At 48.7% G+C, this 11,720-nt stretch overlaps 1 protein-coding gene across 1 annotated transcript; it reads right to left on the bottom strand.

Moving 5' to 3' along the window:
• Positions 1-196: 196 nt before the first annotated feature.
• cactin lies at positions 197-10,001 on the bottom strand. Its single transcript, XM_015365529.2, has 10 exons — positions 9,571-10,001; positions 8,709-9,219; positions 8,330-8,425; positions 4,051-4,196; positions 3,028-3,190; positions 2,839-2,953; positions 2,279-2,471; positions 2,055-2,177; positions 1,552-1,871; positions 197-955 (listed from the first exon to the last, which is right to left on the bottom strand). The coding sequence occupies exons 1-10, from the start codon at positions 9,885-9,887 to the stop codon at positions 465-467; spliced, it is 2,475 nt and encodes an 824-aa protein (XP_015221015.2). The 5' UTR covers positions 9,888-10,001; the 3' UTR covers positions 197-464.
• Positions 10,002-11,720: the final 1,719 nt, after the last annotated feature.

Raw genomic sequence — 11,720 nt, 5'->3', positions numbered from 1 at the left:
GTGCTGCCAGGAATGGGGAGCCACAGCCTGCAGTCAAAGCCTGTATTTCCACAGTCTCTCTCCTCTGTGCTGTTCCAGGAGCAGCCAGTAGGAGTCACCTTTCACTCAAACATTCACAATCCACAGCCATCTGTCTCACCAGGTGGTAGTACCTATTACCTGATAGTCAGTTAGAACATACCCATTTCATAACATATCACTTTTAAAAAGACTTTATTAAAAAAAACTCAAAATGACCAAGGTGGGAGTTATACTGGTCCCTACCAATGAATGGTTACAAGATTTTCAAAAGTAGACAATTTCTTTATTCCTGTTGAAGTCACAGTATTTAATAATAATTCACGCCTTTAGTTGGCTAAACTATACCCGAACTGCAAGCTCCACTGAAACTCCAGTGGCCATCACACCAGCATCCCTGCACACCCTGCACAGTCCACACTGCAGGTGCGCTTCTGCTGGTCTCTTTATCGGCGATACCGGTATCTCTTAAAGTGGAACCACAGCTGGAAGATGCCGTTGGCGAACTGGCAGCGGAAGCCGTGCCGGTGAGAGTACTCCCACTCGCGGTTCACGATCTTGAAGGCGATGTCCTCGTAGGGCGGCCCAGCATGGAACCGCAGCACGCCAAAGTCCTTGTTGTCGGCGCAGGGCTCCAGGAAGTACTGGGGCGTGGAGCGCTTGTCGATGAGGTCGGGGTAGAAGATGTTGAACTTGTAGCCCTGCACGATCTTGGGCGGCGGGTTGTCGAAGTCGTAGTGCGTCTGGTTGTACTTGTTCCACTCGAAGCCCGTGTGCACGCGGTTGAAGAAGCGCGGCTTGCGCGGACGGTACTTGTCGGCCCACAGGTACATCTTGCCCGTCAGCGGCATCTCCACGCTGAACTGCGCCTCGTCTCCGCCCATTCCCTCCCGCGCGCGCCGCACAAACGCGTCCTCCGCGCTCTCGTTGGCATCGCCTAGGGGGAGAGCTTCCGCCGTCATTACCTCGCCAACACCCTCATTTAACTGCACTTTCCCTTTGCTTTGTAGACAATTTTAATCATTCAATTTGTATTCAAAGCTGAAAATAATTTCATGTTTTATTTAAACTATTTATTTATTTAAGGCTTCCGTCTAGTTACCATGAGTGCAGCTGAGTTCTGTCAGCCTGTCTTTGTGTGGCAATTGCTCACCAGTGACCCGCAGCTGTGTGCCAGCGTGTCTCTGCAGTAGCCTGTCTGCTCACCAGTGACCCGCAGCTGTGTGCCAGCGTGTCTCTGCAGTAGCCTGTCTGCTCACCAGTGACCCGCAGCTGTGTGCCAGCGTGTCTCTGCAGTAGCCTGTCTGCTCACCTGTGACACCAGCTGTGTGCCAGCGTGTCTCTGCTGTAGCCCGTCTGCTCACCAGTGACCCGCAGCTGTGTGCCAGCGTGTCTCTGCAGTAGCCTGTCTGCTCACCTGTGACACCAGCTGTGTGCCAGCGTGTCTCTGCTGTAGCCCGTCTGCTCACCAGTGACCCGCAGCTGTGTGCCAGCGTGTCTCTGCAGTAGCCTGTCCCTGTTGCGGTCGCTCACCTGTGACCCGCAGCTGTGTGCGTGCCTGTCTCAGCCTCTGGAGGTCCTCCTCAGGGTCCATGGTGTGGGTGTCCAGGGGTAGGTCAGTCTGGTTCAGGAGGCGGGGGCTGTAACGTCCAGAGTCATACTCCGCCAGGCTCTGCTGGATCAAATCCTCTTCTGTCAGCACGGCTTCGCCGGCTGGCCTGGCCTCGCCCGCTTCGCCCTCCTCCCCTGACTCTGACCTGCCTGCCTCACCTCCCTCCTCCCTCGGCCCGGAGGGAGAGGAGCAGGAGGCTGTGTTCCCAGGTTCCTCTGCACCGCCGGCCTCGCCTGGGGTCCTGCGCACAGAGACTCCAGTCAGCCCTGCTGCTCAGGAAGACGACACACGGGCACAAACTGTCTGCAGTGCACCGACAGCAGCACACTGTTAGCAGTCCAAACTGCAGTCAGATACAACAGTGAGAACTGAACCCAGAAGCCTGAAGGACCTGCTCCGGCGAGGACAGAGCGCTGTTACTCACGCTGGCTCGGGGGAAGGCAGCTCCTGCTTCACAATGGGGAAGAGCGGCTCGCTCTCCACACCCTGCTCCTGCTTCAGCTTGTACAGCTTCTGCCTCAGGACCTCCTGGTGCCTCTCTCTCAGGCTGGGGCAGGGAGACACAAGCAAGTGCTCTGGGTCAGTACAGCAGGAACGGCCCTCGTGCCCCCTGGCCCCGGCCCTCAGGCCCCCCGGCCCCTCACTCACCGCGCTCTGGCCATGTATACCCTGACCTGCTGCAGCAGGCTCTCCCAGTAGCCGATGTCGAGGTTGGAGCCCCCAGCCGCGATCTTGCTCTCGATGTTCATCTGCAGCGCCTGCAGCTGGCTGAAGGTTTTGCCCTTGAACACGCTCTGCACGTCCGCGCTCACGGACACGTTGATGCCCTCACGGCGGTCGCCTGGCCTCGGAGAGAGAGACACACAGCGTCAGACGCACCTGCACACTTCACTGGTCTGTCGCGACTGCTTCCAGGTACAGGTGCTTTAGCAACAGTGTGCGTCCTTGCAAGACACTTGTCACCAGGCAGAGACAAGGGCAGGCAGGGACATAACAACAGGCAGAATCATGACTGTTGGAGGCACTCAGACACCTTCACAGCAACTGGGGGGTGTCGCTGCTTCAGGAGGGGGGGCTTTAGTCAGCCAAGGGCTTCTGGGCTCCTGCTGGTGCCTGCAGCAGCTCAGCGGAACAGGTGGACTTGTCGAGGAGCAGTGTGTCTGTCCTCCTCTGCAGTGTAGGGCTGTTGAAACAGAGAGAGCTCTCACCCGGGCCCTTGCCCGACGCCTCCAGTTTGCGCAGCTTGCTGATCTCGTCCTCCGTGATGATCGTCATGTCGCGCCAGAAGTCCACATTCTTGCCCTGCTCCAGCTCCATGTACACCTGGAAGAGACGACAGTCAGTCAGGGAGCCAGAGGCGGAGTCTCGTGCGCGCGGGCGGCCGGACACAGACGGACCTTGATGTCCTCCAGGAGGTCGTCCATGTCGCTGACCGTCAGCCCGTTCAGGAAGGTGTAGGGCTCGTGCATCTCCACGGCCAGGTCGTCGTCCTCAGCGCTGATGTACTTGGCCAGCAGGTCGATGGGCTTGGCGCGCCCGTCCCGGATCCGAATCTTCGAGCTGCGAGCACAGGACAGGCGAGCTCATGACACGAGCTCCCAAACAGGGGCGTTCAGCCGGAGAGACTGACCGACAGGACAAGCTAGCCAGCCCTCAGCTAAGTGGACTACTGTGCGTGTTACTGTTCAACCACAAACAAAAGTAATTTGGGCCTGAAAATATGTTTTCTGGATTTTTTTTAACTTATATTAACAGTTAACAATAAACACAATGAAAATTGTCCCCGTGTCTTTTTACCATAAATGCACAAGCTGTTTATTTCACGTGTGGTAAATATACTGTATAAAATGAGCTAAAGCTCACGAAACTCTTAACACCCTACATAAGCAACTGACCTACCCCTACTGAGCATCAGTGATGTTCCTGAACTTTAATATATATTATTTTGATTTTACATTCTGTTATTGTTTGTACATTTCTCTATTCTTACGGGGAAAGACTAGCATTTCTTTATTTCAGACGGTAAGCTTTAGTGCATTTTGCCTATTATATCTGAAGTCCCTTAAAGCAAAGACCTTAAAAGCAAGGGATTACTGAATTTAATTTACAAAGACCAGAACTGTGAAATACGCAGAAATCAGTCACTGCCTCAGGGGCAGTATTTCTGTGTGTAATTATATTACAAACAGCCCTATGCTTGGGAGAAGGTTACAATGCATTTTAATCATTCAAAGATACATGGAAAACATGCAATTCTAGATACTGAGGGCTTGCAGTTCTGGATACTGGGAATCGCTACATGAACTGTGATCTTTACTGGTTACTAAATTCACTCAAGACAGTCAGACACAACCTAGGCTTGCTAAGCTACAGCACTGTGTGGCACAGTGCTGGGCGTGGCCGCACAGCGCTCAGCTCACCGCAGCTTGGCCTGCTGCAGATGGAAGTTGTCCTCTTGCTCCGCCCAGGTCTTGAAATGCTCCGCCTCCTTCTCCCGCTGCAGCATCTCCAGCTCCTGCTCCCGCATGGCCTTCTCCCGCTCGCGCTCCAGACGGAGCTGCTTCACCTGGGGACCCGGAGAGACAGAAACTCACACCTCGCTGAGACTCCGACGTCAGAGACACTGGATCAATTCAAGGTGCTTTATTGGCATTACCAATGAGTAAAATCAGTGTTGCTAAAGCAAAACAAATACAATTAACAAAAAACAAACATCTACACACATTTACAATAAAGACACAATCATAAGATACTATATATAAACAAGTGGAGCATTACTGGGAGACAGGCTCACTGTTCCTCAGGCTGTGACAGAAGATCACATACTGGGCTGCCAGTTCAACTGAGTTCCCTCCTCCCTCTCCCAGTAGGATTCTGGCAGGTGTGGGAACTCTGGGATTAGATTTCTGAATTTAGGGAAGAATGTTTCTTTAATCCCTGAGTATCTGTCACAGGGCATCAGGAAGTGCTCCTCTGTCTCTATTTCTCCCCGTTGGCAGTGGGAGCACAGCCTGTCCTCTCTGGGCAGCCAGGTCTGCCTCTGTCCAGTTTCTATTGCCAGGCTGTGGTCAATGAGCCTGTACTTCATCTGGGTCTGTCTGTCAAATATTCAGCTAGTGTGTATCGTCTATTTAGGATTCTGTAGCATTCCAGTTTATGTAGTGTTTGTGTGTGTGTGTCCCAGTGTGTGAGATATTGCCGTTTGATCTGAGTTGTGCTCTAGCAGTGCTGTCCTGAGGCTGGCTGGTGTTGGTGTGGCTCTGGCCAGTGAGCCTCAGGACTAGCTGGCTCAGGGGGCTCTTTGTTGGGCTCAGCTCTTGACTCAGCAGGGCCTTGTGGTGGTAGGAGTTTTGGGCACTGTTTTTTAGGTGTAGCCAGTACTTTATTACTCTCTTGTGTATGTTTATCAATAATGGGTATTGGCCTAATTCGGCCCTGCACCCACTGTTAGGTGTTTTTCTCTGTAAATGGAGAATGTTTCAACAGATCTCCATGTGCAGAGTTTCTATGGGGTGTTTGTCCCATTTAATGTAATCCTGCTCTGTGAGGGGACCACACACTGCACTGCCCTATAGGGCAATGGGTTGGATTACACTTTCAAATATTTTGAGCCAGATTCTTATTGGTGGGTTGATGTCGAAAAGCCTTCCCTCTCAGTGCCTTTACTGCCAGGTAAAAACTCCCAAATGAGCAGATAGTCAGACCAAGGTATGTGTAGATGGATGTGTGCTTCAATGTGTTGTTTAGAGTGAAGTGGTACTTGTTTCCCCAAGGTCTGTCTTTTTTCTGGAAACCCATGACTCTGGTCTTGTCCAGATTGACTGTCAGCGCCGAGGTGAGACAGTACAGCTCCAGCAGTGCCAATGGTCATCTGCACAGAGCAGGAACTTGATCCGTATGAGACCAGGAGCTGCAAACTGCAGATTTTTCCTTTGTCTTTTTGGTGGACATGTTTTTTTTATTAGTGTGCGTAGGGTGTAAATATGATCAGACATGCAGTGATCTAGTAAGAAGCCAATCTGACTTTTACACAGTTGTGTTAGGTAAGGAAGGTCAGTATTTGCATATTCAGGCTACTACAAAATACCTTCCCTAGGTTACTGTTCACAAGATGCCCTGGTAGTTATTGGGATCAAGTCTGTCTCCACTCTTATAGATGGGCGTGATCAGTCCTTGGTTCCAGACCTCGTGGAAACATCCGACTTTCATGATGAGATTGAGGAGTTTAAGCAGGGCTTGTTGCAACTTCGAGCTGCTGTGTCTCAGCATCTCATTGTTGACTCCATCCTGGCCACAGGCTTTGCGTGGTCCGAGGGCCTGGAGTTTGTCCAGTAGCTCCTGCTCTGTAATCAGGGGGTCCAGGGGGTTTCGGTTGTCTTTAATAGCCAATTCCAAAATTGAGAATTTTTCATAAATGATGTTTTGGTCCAATTTATTTGTACTTGGAAGCATTTGGTACAGATTTTCAAAGTATGTTTGCTTGATTGTTCCATTTTGGATGGCCAACTCTTCTGGTTTTCATTTATTTAAAGCAGGGCTACCATACATCCAGATTTTCCCGGATATGTCCTCTATTTTGATCCTTATATCTCCGTCCAGGGGGAATTTTCAAATATCCAGAAATGTCCGGGATTTCGACACCATTATTTTCAGCATGAAGAATAATTAACAAAAGTTATAAAGACAGAAGAGAGAGAATTTCTTAACTTCTCTAGTTCGCTTTGCAACCTACGTTATCATTCAGTTTTCGTCCTGTATGTGTGTGTATGATTATGTCATGAGATAGCAAAATCAGGTGTTAATGCCAGTATGCAGAAGCATTCCCTCAAAAGGCTCCCTATTTAGTTTCTCGTTCTCCTACCCTCAAAACACAATGCCAAAGCGAAAGTATAAATTCACAGCAGAACTAAAAAATACATTTCTGTGTTTTCGAAGTGACAGAGAAGACTTGGAAGCTGAATATTTGGTGTGTAAGCCTGGTACTTTTCTCTCCATGGCAAATAAAGGTGTACTTGACTTGCAAGCTCATGTTGACTCAAACACAAAAAGGCCATTCGAGGAGAGAGTTCGTTAACCAATACTTTGTCAAATCTGGCACCAAAACAGACAATACTGTTACTGCAGCAGAGGGGACTTGTGCATTTCACACAGTTAAACACCATGGGGGTAATCAACCACAACTGAGAAAAATCCAATCTGCAGAGAAATATGCTTGGTCACATCAACAGAAAGAAAGGTAAAGTTCGACACCGCTAAGGAGGTAAGCCAGATAAAAATCTTAGTAATTATTAGATATTATTATTAACAGGCACAGAATGTTTCTGTGCCAATACCTGATATGCAGGTACATTTACTACAGAACATTAAAAACGGGATATTCTGAAAACCCTCTCCATCCCGACCCCCTTCCCAGGTAAGGCAATGGGAAAGTTCCTCAGGCTGCCCTCTTTTTTTGATGTTCAAACATGGCAACCCTATTTAAATTGTTCCACTTCTCCCAGAAACAGTTCTGATTTAGTGTCTCCTCAATTTCTGCAAGTTGTTTTGTATGTATGTGTTTCTTTTCTTTTTCAGCGTGTGTTTGTAAAGTTTTACCATTTTAGACCGAGTTTTCGCAGTGCTTTCTGATGTTTTTGCACTCTATATCAAACCACTTTTCTTTTGCTTTAGTTTTTTGGTAGTTTTTTTATTTTGTTTTTAGCTTAATTTTTTTTGTTTGTCCAAGTTTTACTTAATTTGTTGGTTTGATACGGAATGTTTAGGAGTGTGTCCAATAGTGTCTGAATTTCTTCATCATGCAGTATAGATTGATATCTGTCCAGGCTGTCTGTGTCCCTTCTGCCTGGTTGAGGTCGTACAGCAGGCTGGGCTGTGTCAGTGTGTCTCTGTGCTGGTGTGCTCTCTTCATGTAGAGTGTGGTCTGACTGTGGTCGGAGAGGGGAGTTTGTGGCCTGACAGGAAAGGCACTGATACAGGAGGGGTCCAGGTCAGTGATGGCATAGTCCACCACACTGCTGCCCAGAGCTGAGTTGTAGGTGAACCTACCTGGAGAGTCCCCTCTAGTCCTGCTGTCGACGATGTACAGGCCCAGCCCTTGACAGAGCTGGAGCAGCTCGCGCCCGGTGCTGTTGACCTTGGTGTCATGGCTGCACCTGTGTGAGGTGACCGGTGTGTGGTACAGAGGGGATTGTCCGAATATATCATGAGTGTTTCCCTGTGTGCTGGTGAAGTCTGCCAGCCTGCCTGTTTGTGTGGTGAGGTCACCAAAGAGCAGCACGTTTCCCTTGCCCTGGAAATGACAGATCTCAGTGTGGAGACTGGGGAGAATTCCCTCACTATAGTAAGGGGATTCTGAGGGCGGGATGTAGACAGCACACAAGAAAACCTCATTTTCTGTACAGATGATATTTCCTTTGATTTTGAACCAAACGCGTGACACTCGTCACTCGTGTACTGAGTGACTGAGTATTGAATCACCCTGACATCACAGACACCAATACAGGAGACACTGACCCTGACAATACAGGAGACACCTGCAGAGCCTCCAATATCAGAGCCACTGATACATGAGACACAGCTACAGAGGTGAGAAACTATAACTTACTTGTTTTTTCAGTACTGCACTTGATCCTTCAAACTAATGAAGTCCTTGAACAGAACTAGAAAAACAGTCCACATATCCCACTGACCCCACTGTACCTTCTGCAGTTCCCTCCTGTTTTCCTCCTGGATGCGCTTGTTTCTCTCCTTCAGTTCCTTCTCTCCCAGGTGACCAATCCCTTTCTTCTCCAGGGCCTGAGCAGCAGAAACACAGCACAAACAGCACTCAGACAGCAGCACCGCTGACATAAGTCATGTTGCCAACTCGCCAATACCCCCTCAACACTTTCTAATGCCCCCCTGTCTCTCCCCCCACCTCTGTCCCTGCAGTACCCCATTATCCCCCTGTCTCCCTCTCTCTCTGTCCCTCCCAGTACCCCATTATCCCCATCTCCCTTTCTCTCTGTCCCTCCCAGTACTCCATTATCTCCCTGTCCCCCATGCACCCCATTATCCCCCTGTCCCCCTCTCTCCCCACCTTCTGCCACTTGAAGGTGCCGAGCAGGTTGTTGTCTCCGAAGGGGTTGTCTGCGTTGGTGTAGCCCATGTACTCCTCACTCCAGCCCATCTTCTCTCTCTTCTTCCTCTCCTTGGCCTCCTTCTTGGCCAGGCGGCGGGCTCTCTTCTCCTCCGGCGTCTCCAGCGCCTTCATCATTTCCCTCTGCTTCCTGCGCTCCTCCCGGACTTCCCGGTGCTCCTGCGCTGCCGCCCCGGCGCCCTGGCGCTCGGGGGACCCCGAGGAGAGCGAGGAGACAGACGAGCGGGAGAGAGAGCGCTGGCCCCTGTCCCTCTCCCTGCTCCCCCGGCCCGGGCTCCCCCCTCTCCCCATCTCCCTGCTCCCCCGGCCCGGGCTCCCCCCTCTCCCCATCTCCCTGCTCCGCCCGGAGTCCCGCTCCGAGGACGAGGAGCTGCTCCTCTCCCTCTGCCTGGGTCCCTTCTTCTCCTTCTTCTTCCTCCTTCTCCCCTCTCTCGCTCCCCTGGAGCCGGAGCTGCAGAGGAATGGAATCACAGGCTGAACACGCCGCACCGGAGCAGCTGAGCTACGCGCAACGAATACTTTCACAATCATAAGAGTCCGCCTGCCCTTCTGTCTAGATTTAGAATATATAAGCAGCTCTGTTTCTTAAAGCTTTAGGTCTTGCACAAGGCGTGACATGATCCTTCACTACCTGACCAGAGAGGGTCGCTGTAATCTGGGTCTGTCGTCTCCTGACCCTTAGTGTGATTATTACTTGTGTAGCGACAAGCCAACGTCTGCGCTGGCCAGTGACTGCGCCTTCCACTGACGTGCGTGTAAGGCTGTTCCAGGGCCTCCCGCAGCTCTGGTCCGGAGCACATACCTTGATCTGTCCCTGGCTGTTGATCCGCTGCTCTCCCGACGGCCTCTTCCCTCGCTGCTGGAGCCGGATCTGGATCGGGAGGACCGTCCAGAACCAGAGATGCTCCGAGACCTTTCTCTGCTCCTGCGGGAGGCAGACCGGGCCCGCCTCGACGCCACCTTGATTTCCGACCCGCCTCGCCGCTTCGAGCCCGACCTGCTGCGAGTCCGGACTCTCCTCCTCTCGGGGGAACGACTCCTGCTTCGGCGGGTCTGGTACCGATCCCGAACTCGGGTCCGAGACCCCGACCTAGACCGGTGGCGAGACTTCGATCCCATGTCGATTGTATCTCACGATTACGGGTCCTTGCGGTTACGCGTCGCATAAATAGTCTGTCTGAGTCAGACGGTTTAAAGGAGAAATTTACAGTTTGTTGACGTTTTCAAAGAAATAAACGAAATAACTGGCCATTATACGGAAACATTACTGTAAAGTAAGTTGTGAATTAAATTTAAAAAGCACTGTTGTTTTTCTACGCTTCAATTTTAAGTTAGGCGAAACTGTAGACAGCCCTTCTCGACAGCCTCGGTCTTGTCTCGGTACCCGTCGCGCTAGTGTGATACTCGAGAGATTTGAATATGGTATAGGTTATAGTCACTATTAAAGCTTGTTATTATTCGGGTTTGAAAAATCGCAGTTAGTTTGGTCGTTTTTTCTAAAGAGTTTTTTTCTGTGTTGTTTGTCTTTTTTAATGCCAGAGGTATTTGTACTGTAATATAGTTCAAAGAAAGGCGGTTTTTCTGTTTTGGATCATTTTTTACAAGAGATGCACTCAAGTCAGTCTGATTTTCAGTTTTGGAAGAGTCAATAATCTGGAGATGACATCTGGATTTCTAGTGTTATTAATCATTCAGCGGGCGTTGCCATCTCAAAGGGGAACTTTAAGGGGAAAATTCCTTATTATAACTGACATCACTCTGGGCGGTGGATATTATTAGTAGTTGACATTGATAAAAAGCAATATGAAATTGTTAATGTATATACTACAAATAGCGAATCACAAAATACACATTTTGTTAGAGATGAATATAAAACAAGTCTTAGATTTTTTTGAAGCAAAGACAATTTTGGGAGGAGATTTTAATACTGTACCTAATGAATCTTTAGATACTGTAGATGGCCCCTAAGGGTTAATAGTAGTTTGGAGTCAGTGGAAAAACGTGTGTGTGGATTTTGGGGTAATTGATATTTGGAGATGTCTGAATCTGGGAGCAAGACAATTTTCATGGTGGAATCGTGATTTTCATTTTCAAAACAATCAAGATTTGATCTGTGGTTGACTTAGAAAGAATTAGAAAGTCTTTATTAATATGAGTCCAGCAGTTTTGACTGATCACAAAGGGATCTTTTTATCGGTTTGTACGTCTGGGCCTTTGAAACCTAAAAACCCAAATTATTGGAAGTTTAATAAGAATCTCTTGGGTGATGAAAAATTTGTTTAGGATGCTACTCTAATTATTAGAGTTACGCTCTAAGGGATAAATCATTTTCTAAGAATTGGGAATTTATGAAATTCAAAATAAGAACTTGCAGTTAAAAGAAGTAAAGGATTAGTTCATTCTAAAAGCATTAAAGAAGATACTATTATTAAAGATATACTTGATCTCGCTTTAACTGCAAATTATAATCAGGAAGTTCAGGATAAACTAGATTTGCTTCAGTTAGACCAGATTTATGAAGAGAAAGCAGGAGGTGTGTTTGTAAGATCGAGATGAAAATGGCTGTAAGAAGGAGAAAAATCTAAATATTTTTATAATTTAGAAAAAAAAAATTGAGTTTAATTCGACCAAAAAAATAAATATTAATGGTACTATTTCAGATAATCCTAGAGACATAGCCTTTTACGTTGCTGATTTGTACAAAAAACGATATTCAGCAAGAAAAAATAATAATAACATCACTTTATTAACCCTTTACAATTTCTTGCATTAGGAATTATCTTTTCACCTACCCAGCTTGCTCTCCATGAGACACAGACAGGGAGAGAGCCTGGGGTCAGAGTGCAGGGTCAGTCATTGTACAGCACCCCTGGAGCAGTTGGGGTTAAGGGCCTTGCTCAGGATCCCAACAGAGTAGGATTCCTCTGCCAGCTGCAGGATTTGAACCGGCAA

Source organism: Lepisosteus oculatus, chromosome 29, assembly GCF_040954835.1.
Source record: "Lepisosteus oculatus isolate fLepOcu1 chromosome 29, fLepOcu1.hap2, whole genome shotgun sequence".
Lineage (NCBI taxonomy): Eukaryota > Metazoa > Chordata > Actinopteri > Semionotiformes > Lepisosteidae > Lepisosteus > Lepisosteus oculatus.
The sequence above is the reverse complement of the archived record's forward strand: the minus strand, read 5'-3'. Positions and strand labels throughout refer to the sequence as shown.